Source organism: Borostomias antarcticus, assembly GCF_949987555.1.
Source record: "Borostomias antarcticus genome assembly, chromosome: 17".
NCBI classification, from domain to species: Eukaryota; Metazoa; Chordata; class Actinopteri; order Stomiiformes; family Stomiidae; genus Borostomias; species Borostomias antarcticus.
Window position 1 is genome coordinate 19,893,519 of NC_140250.1, and position 18,126 is coordinate 19,911,644.

At 46.8% G+C, this 18,126-nt stretch overlaps 2 protein-coding genes across 2 annotated transcripts in view; both read left to right on the top strand.

Moving 5' to 3' along the window:
- Positions 1-6,590: 6,590 nt before the first annotated feature.
- eaf2 (ELL associated factor 2) lies at positions 6,591-11,199 on the top strand. Its single transcript, XM_084451673.1, has 6 exons — positions 6,591-6,710; positions 7,160-7,254; positions 7,340-7,476; positions 8,543-8,721; positions 9,169-9,456; positions 10,179-11,199. The coding sequence occupies exons 1-6, from the start codon at positions 6,608-6,610 to the stop codon at positions 10,226-10,228; spliced, it is 852 nt and encodes a 283-aa protein (XP_084307799.1). The 5' UTR covers positions 6,591-6,607; the 3' UTR covers positions 10,229-11,199.
- A 495-nt stretch (positions 11,200-11,694) lies between these two features.
- The window catches only part of cyp27a3 (cytochrome P450 family 27 subfamily A member 3), a 15,672-nt gene continuing 9,240 nt past the window's right edge, over positions 11,695-18,126 (top strand). The window contains exons 1-3 of the mRNA XM_084451892.1: positions 11,695-12,058; positions 13,244-13,434; positions 14,215-14,414. Coding sequence (XP_084308018.1) covers positions 11,819-12,058; positions 13,244-13,434; positions 14,215-14,414 — 631 coding nt within the window. The 5' untranslated portion in view covers positions 11,695-11,818. The remainder of the gene's footprint in view (positions 12,059-13,243; positions 13,435-14,214; positions 14,415-18,126) is intronic.

Consider the following 18,126-nt stretch of genomic DNA (forward strand, 5'->3'; position numbering starts at 1 on the left):
CCCAGCCCCGGCCCCGGCCCCTGCCCCTGCCCCAGCCCCAGCCCCAGCCCCAGCCCCGGCCCCGGCCCCTGGTCCCAGCAGACCTCTGCTGCCTGCCTCCCCCTGACGCCCTGCTGCTGACGGGGTCTAGGAGGGGGAGGCCCTCTGTCTCTGATCCCTCTCTTCTCCACACACAGCTGGGACAGATGTCCCAACGGGGACCTGGGGGACGCTGTTGTCTGTTTAAACCCCGGGACAGAGGAGGAGGAGGAGGAGGAGGAAGGAGGAAGAGGAGGTGGGTGGAGGAATATCAGGTGGAGGAGGAGCACGGTGATGAAGGAGGAAGGGGGAAGAAGGGTTAAATCATGTGGAGGAGGAGGAGGAGGAGGAGGAGGAGGAGGAGGAGTAGGAGGAGGAGGAGGAGGAGGAGGAGGATGTGGATGAGAGGTACAGAAGGAGGTAGAGGAGGAGGAAGGGAAGAGGAGGAAGTGAAGGAAAAAGAGGTGGAGGAGGACGAGAATGAGCAGGAGGAGGAGAAGGAGGATGTGGAGGAGGAGGCCGTGGGCTCATTGAGGTAGCTAGCTAGTCATTACTGCTCCTGACAATATTAATGTCAGTGTCATCTCCTTTGTGGAAAAAACAATCTGTAAACAATAAATCACCACAAGCCCCTATCGGAGTCTGAGAGAGGAGATGCAGTCATGCATCAGTTGGCCATATTTGTCATTTCCAGCATGGTATTACAGTGGTGTAATGGCGCTCTTGGAAACAAGGTAATGTAGGGCTCCTCTAATCAAGGGCAAGTGCCGGTGATGACGTCAGAGCTGTGGCGTGGGTAGGCCCCTCCCTTGCAGTCACAGTTCCTGGGGTCTGATCTGTACTGGGAGCCAGGGGGCCAAAGAACCAGGGGGCCAGAGAACCAGGGGGCCAGAGAACCAGGGGGCCAGAGAACCAGGGGGCCAGAGAACCAAAGGGCCAGGGAGCCAGAGAACCAGGGGGCCAGAGAACCAGGGGGCCAGAGAACCAGGGAGCCAGAGAACCAGGGAGCAAGAGAACCAGGGAGCCAGAGAACCAGGGGGGCAGAGAACCAGGGAGCCAGAGAACCAGGGAGCCAGAGAACCAGGGAGCCAGAGAACCAGGGAGCCAGAGAACCAGGGGGGCAGAGAACCAGGGAGCCAGAGAACCAGGGAGCCAGAGAACCAGGGAGCCAGAGAACCAGGGAGCCAGAGAACCAGGGAGCCAGAGAACCAGGGAGCCAGAGAACCAGGGGGCCAGAGAACCAGGGGGGCAGAGAACCAGGGGGCCAGAGAACCAAGGGGCCAGGGAGCCAGAGAACCAGGGGGCCAGAGAACCAGGGGGCCAGAGAACCAGGGAGCCAGAGAACCAGGGAGCCAGGGGGGCAGAGAACCAGGGGGCCAGAGAACCAAGGAGCCAGAGAACCAGGGAGCCAGAGAACCAGGGGGCCAAAGAACCAGGGAGCCAGAGAACCAGGGAGCCAGAGGGCCAGAGAACCAGGGAGCCAGGGGGGCAGAGAACCAAGGAGCCAGGGACTCTGCTCTATCCACCTCAGGAGGTCACATACCACAAAGTAGATCAGGTAGTCTCTCTGATAGCCATGTTCATCAGTCTGCTATCTAGCTATGTTGTTGTGCTATCTAGCTATGTTGTCGCTATCTCATAGACACCTAGCGAAGGTCCAAATACTGAAAATGCTGCAGTAATGAAAATGTTATAATGTGCAAGCCACGACAATGTGCCATTTTTTTCCCATTTCACAAGCTGCCTGGTATGAAACTATTTTCACTAATCATCAAAGTCATATTCATGATAATAACATTTTTAAAGTGTGGGACAGCACCTCATCGACCAGCAGATCGAGAATCTCTGATGTTCTGTTGTTTTTATTATTGATTTTGTCTGTAACTTTTTATGCTGCTATTTTGGCCAGGTCTCGCTTGTAAATGGGATCTTTGATTTCTATGGGACCACCTGATAAACTAAAGGTTAAATAAAATAACATCAGCAACATCAGCTCTGCTTGGTAAAGAGATATATTAGACAGACATATGTGAGCTTCCCCATCAAGTCAAAGTATTCAACTGTGAAGTATGCAGTGACCACACTGCTATACTAATGTACTGTAATTACATCTTGATCTGTAATACTGCAAAGGCAGAACATGAAATATGGCCTTAATCCCTTAATGACTGCTCTAATCAGCATTACTTAGGCCTAATAAATTGGAAGTCAGTGGACTAAAAAGTCCCGATGTCAGCCAATAAGTTAATGGAACGCAATTACACATACAGCCCGGCCGACTTGCTCCAAATAAGACGAGTGTCATTACCAAGCCTGGTTAAAAGTACACATCAGCACTGGTGCAGTAGAGCAAGAGCCCCTCACCTGTCCATCCTGACAGTAATGTCTGCTGGTCTGACGGATGTTCCTGTCTCATTAAGTCTAGTGCTATTGACGGCTGTTAGCTCCCTCTCTGTGTGAGCGCGTGTCCAGGAAGAGACCCTGCCGAGCCCTGACCTTTACTCTGAGCACCTCTCCTGATTAAATCCCTGTTGATCCCGGCGAGGACGCGGAGGGCAAAGCGTGAATAATCTACCTGTGGGAAAAATAATCTATATTTTCGCAGGTTCCAATTTCATTGTCCAATGTCAGTGCTGTCGATTACAAAGTAGGAGGTTACAAAACACAGTGTGGTTGGTGGAGGTTGCTGGGGTCACATGCTGCTGGGGTCACATGCTGCTGGGGTCACATGCTGCTAGGGTCACATACGGTTTAAGCAGTTTTAGAATAGAATGTTTGTATTGAAACAGCCTTCTCAGTTTTCATGGACTAGCTGATCAGGGGTCAGCCTGGACTCAGTGACCATAGTTGCAGGGAGAATAATGCCCAAACTGAGGCCCACCATGGACAACGTCCCCCACCCTCTTCATGACACTGGTCAGGCAGGAGAGCACCTTCAGACTGATTCATGGTGCTCTACAGAGTGCTTCCTTAGCTGCCTTCATCCATCTATCTAATCAGTTCCAAAACATCTGTTCTACTGATTTGACATTGTCTCCCGTTTTAGAATAGAGATACATTCTAGAAGTAGCTGACAAACATTCTAAAACTGCTGAAAACCGTCTTATCTGTTGTAGACCAATGAGAACCCAGCTTTGCTCAGACTGTATCTCAGATGAGCTCGGACATCTGCCCAAAATACAACCCCATGGTTAGAACCCCCACTGTGCAACCCCATGGTTAGAACCCCCACTGTACAACCCCATGGTTAGAACCCCCACTGTACAACCCCATGGTTAGAACCCCCACTGTGCTCGTCCGACCGTGGGCTTGGTGTGTTTCCACCGCGTGTGAGAGCCTAGTAGATTTCACCAAGTAGTGGATCAATTCCCGTCAAATGGTTTTTAATCAGCTTCCTCAATAGTACTGCACACCTTCTATAACCTTGAAATGGGTTGAAACACCAGGGGATAGATTATTCCACTCCAATCCTGCTGTGCACAGACTACAGATGGTCCAGACAATAAAGTGAAGCCAGGAGTCTATTGAGGATTGCGTTCTAGACGATCAGGTGTCCTGTCCTGCTACGAACAAAGAACGGACTCATTATTCAACATTAGGCTACCGATGTAGAATCCAGCAGTATTTCTACAGTTGTAATTACAGTAGGCTGCCAGCCAGTGACCAGCAGTGTGCCTCATGCATCCCCATATGTATGCTCGGCATTTGTCTTGCCTTGGAGGTGCACCGCACCTGCCCCCTAAAATAAATACGTGCTTGGTTGTAATCAATCTGTATTACAGCTGCAATCTGCTCAATTAACGGAATCCCCATTGGAGCTCATCTCACTCAGCAGCTGTTTCGGTTTCCACCGCTGACAGGTTTATTCAGGTAAAGGGCGTTAAGCCATTCCAAGGCATGCAAGAAGAGATATTGTAATAATTCCATTTCTTGGACACGCCCCTGGTCGTTTCCAGGGGAGATGGTCTTAATCATTAATGCCTACAGGCCATTACAGGGAAGGGATGAGGTGGTCACAAAAGACCACTGATGCTTCGTGTGAAAATGCTTCTCAGCAACCATGAGCTAACAGTGAAGCCTTTACATGTTAAAACATGCGAACAGACCATCGGTCCTGGCTGGACACATTTAGGACACATTTAGGACACATTTAGGATACATTTAGTGAATAAAAGCGCACATCGTGTCCGATAGGCTGGTAAAAATCAGCTAAACAAATGAATCAGGTAGGTATGACCAATCGATAAATCCCCTCGTTATTAGCCGAATGATCCCTTTGTAACGATATCCTATCTGTTAAGAAGTGAAAACTGATACATAAAACTGATACATTGTAATATTGATACTTACGTGCCGCTACTTTTCAAAATAGTTGCGTCGTCTGGAACGTCGGGAAATCAAGAGACTCTGAGTGAATTAGTCTCGAATTCAGACCCAGGATCAGTTTCATGGAGAGAGCAGCACGCTGAGCATATCCCCGAGTACTTGAGTTTTCTCCCCTCATAGAGATATATCAGGAGCTTTAGTAGGCTAGGCTAGTTTGAAGAGCACTTGGTCCTCTTTGGGACGTCTCCTTGGTAACTGGACACAGAGCTGGGTAGACAGATATAGAGCAGATATAGAGCTGCTCTCCCTCCTCCCCTCTCTCTCTCAACACGACCAGCCTGCAGGTAGCCTGGAGAATAAGGAGGTTAGAAGACCTACTGTAGGCTACATAAATACAATTACATCACCAGTTCCCTAATGGGGTCTAAAGCGGTCCAGTAACCTTGTCACTTATTAGAGAACACCTAAGGCAGATAGAAAGTCCAATCCTAGCAAAGCAAAGAAAGAGAAAAAACACAACGGTGATTTTTTTGTTACAAAGTTACCAAAAATATCAATTTAAGTAGGCCTATTCATCATAATCTTAACACCAGGGGTCACATTCAATAACATTTGAACACAAATATCATACAATTTGTCTGCATCTCCGGTTGAAGTTAAATATTCTAAATTTGTGCGCAAGGGATTGTGGGTAAACTCCACTATTCTTCGTTTATCTGCTTCTACAGGGTTAATGAATTACGATAACATTATAGAACCACCTCGGCATGAAAGTACCATATCTGCGGAACTTTAATCCTGTATAATATAATTTTGCCAACAAATTTTCAAACCAGTGAATAAAAAGCCCTTGCCCAGGAAAGGCACCGTGGCTGCTCCTGCTGTAGGTAACCTTCCTTGTCATGGGGTGAGAGAGCTTCTCAATGAACGAGTAGTGAGAGCGGCCCTGCCAACACCACAACGACACATAAGCATCACCTGAGCTTCTAGTTCAGATCATGGTGCAATTTTTGGAAACCCTACCGCTGTAAACAATAAAATGCAAAACATCAGAATCTGCATATCAATATTAGGTCACTATGCTGCCATCTACTGGCGAGTGTGTTACAAAGGATAAACACATGGAAAACCAGACTTATCAATAGTCTTATTAATAAAATCACACACAGGAGCCATGAGCAATCTCTACTGCCCTCTGCTGGTGTGCAATGGTAAATATCATGCTATGAACATTGGCTGTGGCAATCGCTTAGATATAGGCCTATATTCTATAGTAGTAGCCTACATTTCCATAAAAAATATATTTAAAAAATCCCCTTCAGACAATCACACCACCCTGCTACACTCCTATTAGAATCATGCTTTAAATGTTATAGTTGAAACCTGATCAGACATACAGCTGAATAATAGCGCTCATATCCTGTTACAGGGAGTGACCTATGTCTGCTGCTACTCACTCTGGCTCTCTTACTGCAGGAGGTGAGATGGGGGTGGTTGGGGAGTGAGGGGGGCATGACTCATTAAGAGCCACTGGTAGACTACCATATTGTGAATTTGAGAATTGTTACCTAGAGACGGCCAGTAAAATGAATCTCCCACAGTGCCAGAGCAACTCCTAGCAACTGGTATCCCAAAGGGTTTCCATTGTTTGTTTGTGTGTGTGTGTGTGTGTGTGTGTGTGTGTGTGTGTCTGTCTGTCTCTGTCTCTGTCTCTGTCTCTGTCTCTGTCTCTGTCTCTCTCTCTCTCACACACACACACAAACGTCATATATACCCACATACCAAAGCCTCCCTATCTCAACAAAATGTCCATTACTTTAATTCCACAGTTTCAAACAGCACATCTTGGAATAGAAAGTATAGAAAATAATAGAAAGTAATAAGCTACAGAATCAGAATTATTTTGCCAGGTAGGCTTTTACAAGGAATTTGAGTTAAAGTGGTTGGGAATTATCAAAAGAGTCTGGACTACCCCATGGATTGATGGTTTAACGTGATCATAACTGATTATCCCCCTGGCCTGTTCATTATATCAAGTGGCAGTCAGATTGCAAACTCTCAGTGGATCTTCTGGGGCCTCCAACTTCACGTTTGATTGACAGGATTTTGAGCGAATCAGACACCAGACACAGAGCTTGCTGGCCAATCACAACCCAGAAACGGGCCCAGTGGGCGTTGCTCAGTGGCCATCAGTAGAAAGTTTCATGTGGACAGCTAGCAGCAAGCTAGCATCTGCTCAGATAGAAACTTTACAACAGCTAGAATGAATGGCACGGCGTATTCAAACTTTGACAACCAGGAACATGTTTTGAAATTAGGAGAAACCTTTGAGAAACAGCCTAAAAGCGCATACCACACGGTGCGATGTGAGTGGATCTGAACTGGGTCAGCTAGTTACCTATCCTGTAAACAGCTGGTTAGCCTGGAAGCTAACACAAGCTAGCCGGCTAGCTACTCATGCTAAGCTAGCTATAACGTGTCTAGATTCGTATTGTTTACTGTTGTCAAGCTCCTAGCATTAAGAATTGCAGTGTTTAGGGTTAGGGTTGGCTTTTTTACAGCAGGTTTGTGTCACTTTGTATTCGCTATCACTGGAGATACGCTTTCCTCTGCTAGCTAGTAGTGCTAGTAGTGCTAGTAGTGCTAGTAGTGCTAGTAATGCTAGTAGTGCTAGTAGTGCTAGTAGTGCTAGTAATGCTAATAGTCTTGCCACCTGGCGTCTTGCTTTGGTCACAGACAGTTGCGTTGTGTCACTCTCTGGTGGTGAACAGGGGAACTGCAGCATCTCTAAACTGTCAGATCTCTGTTGACACAGATGACTTCAAACCAGCCTCCATAGACACAGCATGCGAGGGGGATCTGGAGGTGGGCAAAGGGGAGCAGGTTACTATCACGCTCCCCAATCTGGAGGTAAGAATCAGCAATGCATGGAGTTAAATTACTTGATAAGGATCAGATTTGATTGATTTAGTGCCGCCTTTTCCTCATTTCTCAGGGATCAACTGCCCCTGTGACGGTGTTCAAAGGATCTAAGAGGCCCTACATGAAGGAGTGTATTCTCATTGTGAACCATGACACGGGAGAATACCGTCTGGAGAAGCTCAACAGCAACATCGCAGTCAAGAAGACCAGGTGGGTTGAAAGGTTACCAAACTCGGAAGTGTCTGCCAGTAGGTTCTGTTCTATAGAAAACTGCTGCATGGCACAGCTGGGAACCTCAGAAAGGCGCTTCCAACGACACCCATGAGATGGACTCCCACTCGGATCATATACAGGAGCCTTGGTTATTATCTTGAAAAAGAACTGATATGCTGATAGTTATATATTACAATTAGCTAGCTACTGCTTCTGACTGAATCTTGGAAGTCTCTCCCTAGCTCCTCATGTCCTTTCTCCTTGCCTCTCTGCAGAGTTAATTAAAGGGTACATCTAAGGATAGAAACCTAATGTGTTTTCTTTTAAGCCAAGCTAATTTGGAAAGGTAGCTATAGGTTTTCTTTAGAATGATAGCCAAGCTAGTTGTATTCAGTCATCAGACACAAGGCACTTATACATTGGAAACATTGGGCTGTTTTGGAAAGTACTGGTGCATGCATGGAGGAAATGCTGCTGGAGGGAGAGTTCATCCGAGGACGATCGTGAGAGAATATTATCGTTAGGTAGTGTGTACAAGTAGCCTTGTTGCTGATACTGAAATGGGGAACAAAGCAAACACAGCCAGCTAACATTTGCTAGTGCTAGTAGCTAGTTATAGGTCTCCAGCCAAACAGACATTCATAGAATAGCTAGAATAGCTGGCTAGCTTAAGATAAGAAGCTAGCTAGCTAGCCAGCCGTTTGGCTATAGTCTAGCTATATCACGGGTTAAATTGGGCCAGGGCTCAACCCCGGCACATAGGTTCCCAAACGTCATCAGCCGGAAGTTGTGGAAAGAAGCACCCTACAACAATGCTTCTCAAAATCATTGTACATGGTGCCCTTATCTTGTAGATAAGACAAATAAGCTATCCAGTCTGGATTGTGTTACTTTGTTGTCTTTTAATGCTGTAACAGTGCAATGCCCCCCTCCCCCCGCCACACACACACACACACACACACACACACACACACACACACACACACACACACACACACACACACAGAAGCACACTACTAAATAAACTACTACTACTAATACTAGACTAAACCATGTTGAACAGAGCTGAGGGAAGCAGCAGGATCCAGTCTCGTCTGGAGCAGCAGACCAGCCGGCTGACCCAGCAGATGAAGACCAGCAGCGGTAGCAGCAGCAGCAGCAAGGCCCCTGGCGGCTCCAAGAGCTCCCCTCCCAAAGACAAGATGTCCCCCGCTGCCTCCCCCATGGATGACATCGAGAGAGGTAACTTGCCAGCTTCTTTAGAATTGTGTGTGTGTGTGTGTGTGTGTGTGTGTGTGTGTGCGTGCGTGCGTGCGTGTGTCTGTGTGTCTGTGTGTGTGTGTCTGTGTGTGTGTCTGTGTGTGTGTGTGTGTGGACACGCATGCATTAAAGGGCTGGTCTGGGGCGGCTGGGGCTCAGGAGGTAATGCAGGTTGTCTAATGATCGTAGGGTCGGCAGTTTGAATCCCGGCTCCTCCTGTCCACATGTAGAAGTGTCCTTGGGGAAAGACACTGAACCCCAAATTGCTTCCAATGAGCAGGCTGGCACCTTGCATGGCAGCCATTGGTGTGTGAATGTGTGTGTGAATGGCTGAATTAGGGGCCATTGTAATTAGGATGCCCTCTTTGGATAAAAGCGCTATATAAATGCAGTCCATTTACCATTGAGTGTGTTCATGTGCACATCCAGAGCTGATGGCGGAGGCGCGGGTCATGGATCAGATGAGCAGTGGCGACAGTTCCTCCGACTCCCACAGCTCCTCCTCGTCCAGCAGCGGGGACAGCTCCAGCAGCAGTGACTCTGAGGACGAGGGGGCGGCACGGTCAGCGACCTCCCCCCCAGGAGCCCCCGCCCCCTCCGGGCCACCACCCCACCAGGGCATGCCAATCCTCACCACCACCGCCCCCACCCCCGCCGCCCCCACCTCCTCCCTCACTAGGCCAGAGGAAGGGGGAGGACACCTGATGAACACACTCAGTAAGTTCTCTCTCCTCCTGCTCACTGCTGGTTGCTCTATTTCATGGGTTCCCAAACTCCATCAATGTGGGCCTCCCCTCTGAAAACAGTGACCCAAATTTGTCCATTTAAAAAAAAAAAAAAGACCTTTAAAATCCCGTTTAACTCATAAAAACAATTCTAAAATAAAAAACATGTTTTTCCTTCTTTTTTTTCTAACCATCCCTCCGCGCCTCCCCTGAATTTCTTTGGGGCCCCCCAGGGGAGGCCCGCCTCACAGTTTGGGAATGCCTGCTCTATTTGAATGTAATAAAATGTCCAGAATGTAATCCTATCACTCCAGTATGTGTATTAAGAGTGTGCCCGAGTACAGATACGGTAATGCTTTGGAAACAGATTTTTTTTTTCTATCCGAATTTACGCCTTATTTCAGAACTGATTATATGCCAATATTAAATGTGATGCTTTGAATGCTCAAACATTTAATTGCCAATGAATATTAAGTTAATTAAAACGATTTAACACAACTTCCGGTATAAACCACACCCTTCTATCCGAATACAAATACAGATAATTATGTTGATTGAACAGATACAGATAATGACATCTCGGTGTATGCCTATTGTGTATTTATCAGCCCTATCCCTCCCTCTGTAATTTCTGTGTCCTGTGTCACGGAGTGTTTTAGTGTCCCATCCGTCACTCCCAGCAAACAGTGTCATTTTCCCATCTTCCATTTGCAGAGAACGACCTCCAGCTGAGCGAGTCCGGCAGTGAGAGCGACGACGACTGAGCTTCCCGTAGACGGGCGTGTCGGGCGTGGCCGCCATCGTATCTCTTGTCCCGACATCGGCCTGCAGCACATGGCCACGCGGGGCAGCACTGGAAGACGGGAGCCACACATTCATCTGCCCACCTCCTGCCATCTAAGACTTCATCCCTCCTTCCATCTAAGACTTCATCCCTCCTGCCATCCAAGACTTCATCCACACCCCTGGAAACAGCTCCCCCCTCCCCCCAGCGTCTCAGTGAAATGTGTCCGTTACAGGTCCATCGGGAGTCTCTATGTGCCTTTTGACAGACTCAGTGGCTGAAGGCTATTGCATTCTAAAATATAATTGGGTGACTTTCATAGTGGTTTAGTGGAGTGGTCATAGTTGTATATTGTAAACAGATGTATACTACTGACTTGGAACAGTGGAGGTACGTTTATGAACTATGGAGGAGACACATGACTGTCTGTGTGGATTCTCTACACTTTTCCCCTTTGGAAGAGTTCTTCAGCCTTAAAACATCAGTGTTAGATTAGTTTATTTATGATTAGGAGTTGTTTTTTGTGCCTTACTGCCTCTACGAACACACTAGGCAGTCTTGTGATTATTAGGCTACATTAGGAATTATCAGTGTACCTTTAAAAAGGGTACCTTTAGTGCACTCTTGCAACATATCAAGGGGAATCTTTGAGAGAACTAGCATACTGGAATGACTCAGAGAACTAGCATACTAGCATACTGGAATGACTCCTAGAGTTATACATCTAAGATTTTCCTCAGTAGTGTATGTTATGTAATATCCTGGATTCGTAGCTTTAAACCTGCAATACTTGAATCTGACTTGTAATTATTTTTATTTTACATATTTTCTCAGAAGTCCTATAGATATTTGCTTAATATATGCTTAATATAATCTTATGGACACGGCCTTACGTCATATCTCAGGCTATATCCTGGTGAAGAAGAGGAGAAAAAGTCTTACATTTCAGAGGATGGAATATTGAGAAGTAGTGTTTAGCCTTTGGGTAAATGATGGATTCAGCACATGATCTGCTTAATTATTTGCAAATGCATCTTCATATTAGTTGATAAATAAAGATTTTAATTCTCAATGTTAAATGTGTGGCAAGACTTGATGTTATGGCAATTTTGTGGTGATGGACTAAATTAGGTCTGTATGGGGTGTAGTTATGGGTTGTTACTCTAATAAACATGATCAACATTCGTTTACAGTATAGTAGGCTAGTTAACAGTGGTAGTGTGTAATAGTAGGGTTAGTAGTAGCCTATTATACCACTATTATAGTTGCGCTTGTCACTTATACCTAGGGAATAGGTCAAAATCAAACAGTGCAAACACTACCGCAAGTAGGAGCTGTAGCTACACCTATTTCGTCACCGATTGTACTTGGACTTTGGAGGGTTTCAGATGGCTCTCAGGAGGATATGCGTACCGATGTACCCAAGTTCACTAGCGTTCAGGCTAGGCTATAAACAAACTAGGTTACGAAGAGCAAGCTAGCCTATAACACGCATCAGAGGATTGCAACAAGGCTTACACAATCATTAACGTACACATTTTGCAGCAGTGAGGATCATTTATACGCTGACATGTTTGGAAAATCGTTGTTAATTGGATTGCGCGCCTGCAGCAAAGAAAAGCATGAAATTAAAAGGTTGACAACGACGTTGAACTATGTTGGAGAACGACGCGCATCCACCACCGCGGTCCAGGGACAGGGCAGCAGCAATAAACAGAAAACTATGGACGACTTAGACGGACCAAGCTTCATGACGTCCTTATACTGGCTTTTCGGGAAAGGGTATTTCCAGACAACACACCAAATGCAAGTAAGTAACCCATGGCGCACCACAACTGTCCTCGAAGGACCCATTAGTTCTGAAGGCGCACAATGTAATGCTTTGGATGTTACAAGCGCCGTGTAGAGTAATTCTCGTGTATATTACATGTTTATTAGCTTGTTAAATATGGCATGTCTACTCTCACAACACGCCCAATCTCCCAATAGTTGAACATACAATTATGTGTAGTCTGAGCATGTGTAATCTCAACATGATCAACATTATTCAACTAAGGGACCCTTATAAATGTATGATTTATGACGTGATTTAAAAAAAGATTAACACTCCCCCACCAAGTAGTTAATAGTCAACTATGGTGTTACTCGAAATAAGAAGAAAACAACCTCTCATCCACACTGTTCCGCATAGCTGCTCTAGGCTACCTCTATACCAGCAGAGCTATACCATCTCTATACCAGCAGAGCTATACCATCTCTATACCAGCAGAGCTATACCATCTCTATACCAGCAGAGCTATACCATCTCTATACCAGCAGAGCTATACCATCTCTATACCAGCAGAGCTATACCATCTCTATACCAGCAGAGCTATACCATCTCTATACCAGCAGAGCTATACCAGCAGAGCTATACCAGCAGAGCTATACCAGCAGAGCTATACCAGCAGAGCTATACCAGCAGAGCTATACCATCTCTATACCAGCAGAGCGCGCACTGATCAGATCGACTGATAGGGCAGCCAAAGAGAAACGATACACAGGTTCATACAAAACACCTGGCTGAATTCCTAAAGGCACTATTTATATTGATCGCTTCAAATTTGTACGTCCCCTCCCCTGGACTAAAATTAAAAAACAGTAGGCCCAACCCTTCCTCGGACTAAAATGTAAAAAAAAACATGACCCTCCCCTGTTTTCCTCCAGTGACCCCCTCCCATAAATTTGGAACGGTCCCTAATGTAGCATCGTGACCACTGGACACTATTCTTTTGGTTTTCTTGTCTAAAAAATGTAGATTGATTCTGACACAAGACTGAGTGCATTTTCGATTCGAGATACATGATTGAAAATCATTTGAGGTCAATCTGGATTATTAAACTAGGCTATTCCTTATGTATCCCTTCCACTTCCATATGCCATGAACAGTCCTGTACTCATCATAAAACCACACAGTTTACTAAGCTATATTTACCACACCGATCTCTACCCCCAGATTGAACACACCAAGATCTACGGGCCGCTGTGGATGTCAAAGTACGGCCCGCTGGTCATCGTGAACGTGGCCAGTGCTGAGTTTATAGAGCAGGTGTTGAGACAGGAGGGCCGGCATCCCATCCGCACTGACATGCCCCACTGGAGGGGCTACAGGGAGCTCCGGAACCAGGCCTACGGACCCCTCACTGAGTGAGTGAACACACAACACACTGTGGTACTTAATCACACTGTGGTCCTCACTGAGCTGAACTAGTCCAAACTACTACTGGGCCAAACCAGACAGAGCTAAGCTGTACTTCACTGTATGGTGGTCTGGAACTAATATTACTCTCAATCAATCAATCAATCAATCAATCAATCAATCAATCAATCAATCAATCAATCAATCAATCAATCAATCAATCAATCAAAGCTTTATTTGTATAGCGCATTTCATACCCAGAGGCAACACAATACTCTGAAACATTAATGAGAAATAATCTGGGTTAGAATCAGAAGCTAATGGTGTTAAAATATATGCTATATAGAATCATTCTTACCATTACCACCATGCTGTATAGAAATAGAACCATTATCAAAATGAAGAAGATATATTCTTGTCATCAAAATGTCAATGATACCAACACACCTTTTAATGATTTTAATCCATTCACATAATTATGGTCACCTCAGTGACAGTCTCCTGTCTGCTACATCTTCCCTAACCCTGTTCTACTGCTTGGTCCTATCTGTTCTGTACTTTTCTTTTATCTTTCACTGCTTGCAACTGCACACACACACACACACACACACACACACACACACACACACACACACACACACACACACACACACACACACAAGCAACTCTTAACGATTATGTTAACTGCTTAAATATAATGGAAAATCAAAAAAGCGAACGTTTAGCTACGGTGTGTCTGCTCCACCTCTCCCTCCCGATGCTCCTGGTCCGGTTCTGTCGGACCTCAGGATGGGCGCCCAGTGGCAGCGAATCCGGAGCATCCTGAACCCGCGGATGCTGAAGCCCAAGCACGTGTCCGCATACTCCAACGCCATCAACGAGGTCGTGACGGACTTCATCGACAAGCTGGCCTGTCTGAGGGCCACCAGCGGGGGCGGGGGCATGGTGAACGACCTGGCCGGGGAACTCTACAAGTTTGCTTTCGAAGGTGAGCAGAGAGGGTACTGAGGGTGTATGTCCTGGTAAACCAGAGAGGGTACTGAGGGTGTATGTCCTGGTAAACCAGAGAGGGTACTGAGGGTGTATGTCCTGGTAAACCAGACCCTATTTCTGTCTGGTTTATCAGGCTAGTGAAGGTTTGCAGTAGCACTGACAACTGGGCATGAAAGGATATAAATGCTCTGGTTCAGTGTTTTTTTCTAGAACATTGTGGTACTGGTACTGGGTGTGTACTGGTACTGGGTGTGTACTGGTACTGGTACTGGGGTGTGTGCTGGTACTGGGTGTGTACTGGTACTGGGTGTGTACTGGTACTGGTGTGTACTGGTACTGGGTGTGTGCTGGTACTGGGTGTGTACTGGTACTGGTACTGGTTGTGTACTGGTACTGGGTGTGTGCTGGTACTGGGTGTGTACTGGTACTGGTACTGGTTGTGTACTGGTACTGGGTGTGTACTGGTACTGGGTGTGTACTGGTACTGGGGTGTGTACTGGTACTGGGTGTGTACTGGTACTGGTACTGGGTGTGTACTGGTACTGGGGTGTGTGCTGGTACTGGGTGTGTACTGGTACTGGGGTGTGTACTGGTACTGGGGTGTGTGCTGGTACTGGGTGTGTGCTGGTACTGGGGTGTGTACTGGTACTGGTACTGGGTGTGTATTGGTACTGGGTGTGTATTGGTACTGGGTGTGTACTGGTACTGGGTGTGTGCTGGTACTGGGTGTGTACCGGTACTGGTACTGGGTGTGTACTGGTACTGGGGTGTGTACTGGTACTGGGTGTGTACTGGTACTGGGGTGTGTACTGGTACTGGGTGTGTGCTGGTACTGGGTGTGTACTGGTACTGGTACTGGGGTGTGTACTGGTACTGGGTGTGTACTGGTACTGGGGTGTGTACTGGTACTGGGTGTGTGCTGGTACTAGGGTGTGTACTGGTACTGGGTGTGTACTGGTACTGGTACTGGGTGTGTACTGGTACTGGTACTGGGTGTGTGCTGGTACTGGGGTGTGTACTGGTACTGGGTGTGTACTGGTACTGGGTGTGTGCTGGTACTGGTACTGGGTGTGTACTGGTACTGGTACTGGGGTGTGTACTGGTACTGGGTGTGTGCTGGTACTGGTACTGGGTGTGTACTGGTACTGGTACTGGGTGTGTACTGGTACTGGTACTGGGTGTGTGCTGGTACTGGGTGTGTACTGGTACTGGGTGTAGTGTACTGGTACTGGGTGTGTACTGGTACTGGTACTGGGTGTGTACTGGTACTGGGTGTGTACTGGGTGTGTACTGGTACTGGGTGTGTGATGGTACTGGGTGTGTGCTGGTACTGGGGTGTGTACTGGTACTGGTACTGGGTGTGTACTGGTACTGGGGTGTGTACTGGTACTGGGTGTGTACTGGTACTGGGTGTGTGCTGGTACTGGGGTGTGTACTGGTACTGGGTGTGTACTGGTACTGGGTGTGTGCTGGTACTGGGGTGTGTACTGGTACTGGGTGTGTACTGGTACTGGTACTGGGGTGTGTACTGGTACTGGGTGTAGTGTACTGGTACTGGGTGTGTACTGGTACTGGGTGTGTGCTGGTACTGGGTGTGTACTGGTACTGGTACTGGGTGTGTACTGGTACTGGGTGTGTACTGGTACTGGGTGTGTGCTGGTACTGGGTGTGTGCTGGTACTGGGGTGTGTACTGGTACTGGTACTGGGGTGTGTACTGGTACTGGGGTGTGTACTGGTACTGGGTGTGTACTGGTACTGGGTGTGTGCTGGTACTGGTACTGGGTGTGTACTGGTACTGGGGTGTGTGATGGTACTGGGTGTGTACTGGTACTGGTACTGGGTGTGTACTGGTACTGGTACTGGGTGTGTACTGGTACTGGGTGTGTACTGGTACTGGTACTGGGGTGTGTGCTGGTACTGGGTGTGTACTGGTACTGGGGTGTGTACTGGTACTGGGTGTGTACTGGTACTGGGGTGTGTACTGGTACTGGGTGTGTACTGGTACTGGGTGTGTACTGGTACTGGGTGTGTGAGGAAGCATCTGTACTGTACAGGACATGCTGGTGTCTTATCACAGTCTGTCTGTCCAGGTTGTGTAATGGTATCTTTCATCAGCCTGATAGAAGTGTTTTATCAACAATCATGTATGAACTTGACACCTTTCTTGCAGTGTGTGTCTTTGGGCTCTTGGTATTCCTGTGACTGGGGGTGAAAGTGAATGGAAGATGATGTGTAGAGTGTAACATGAAGAGTGTAGTGAATGGAAGATGATGTGTAGAGAGTAACATGAAGAGTGTAGTGAATGGAAGATGATGTGTAGAGTGTAACATGAAGAGTACCAGGGTCACGCGTGACAAACCGTCTGACCCTGAAGTGATTGCAACGCAAGGCCTTGACTGGTGATTAGATACTATTGTATATTGGGGGTTTGATCTGAGGAGAACCAGGTCAAGGGCAGGGCTGAACAACTATGACACACTTATAAAATGTCTACAGTAGCTGAATAGATTCTGAACAGATTTAGAGTGCGAGAGGACAGGTTTTTTTCTTACTTAGCCTCAGTACAGTATCAACATTCAGTTAATTGTATTGAGTTATTCACTTATGCTCTAGATATTTGAAAGAAAGGACAGGTAAACGCTGGAAACCTGTTCTCAGGTGTGTCGAAGGTGTATTTCTGGGGATGGAGTGTCAGTGCTGATCTGCGTAGACAGAGACTGACATGCCTCAGTCGTGTGTGTTGGGGGGTTGATAGACATGAGTGTGTTGGGGAGGGTTTATAGTTAGAATAGAATAGAAAATAATAGAAAATAGAAAGTTTATTTGCCATGTGTAACAAGTGCGGCTATAGGTGCATTGGAATTCTTGTAATCACTTGTCTTTCCAGTATCTTATCAGCTTATCAGTTTCTCATTCTCCCATTGTTGTTCTGCCGCATAATGCTGTTTTTCTTATCGTCATACAACATTATTCATGTTTTAAAAAAATTAAAAGCGGGTAAGATTGAAGATTCAAGATCGCTTTATACATGGTTCACACATACTAGGAATTTGACTAGGGTAAAGGCAAATGCTGTTGTAGATGACACAGGACAGGACAGGACAGGACAGGACAGGACAGGACAGGACAGGACAGGACAGGACAGGACAGGACAGGACAGGGTGCAGGACAGGACAGGACAGGACAGGACAGGACAGGGTGCAGGACAGGACAGGACAGGACAGGACAGGACAGGACAGGACAGGACAGTGCAAAGCAGTACAAAAAACACTGCAAATACCAAATACAAAAAACAGAGTGGGGTGTTGTGAGTGTGTGTTCAGTGTGTGTGCAGAGTGTATTGATAAATCCATTGATAAATCCTTTATCAAATAATGCTCTTTGCCATCAATTCGCGCTACGGTAGCATTTTTCATCACGGTAGCATAGGAGTTCAATACGTTGAGCCGTCCTCTCTCCCAACAACGTTCAATATCGTGTTTTTGGAAGGGTTGATAGTCATGTGTGTTGGGAGGGTTGATAGTCATGTGTGTTGGGGAGGGTTGATAGTCATGTGTGTTGGGGTGGGTTGATAGTCGTGTGTTGGGGAGGGTTGATAGTCATGTGTGTTGGGGAGGGTTGACAGTCATGTGTGTTGGGGAGGGTTGATAGTCATGTGTGTTGGGGAGAGTTGATAGTCATGTGTGTTGGGGAGGGTTGATAGTCA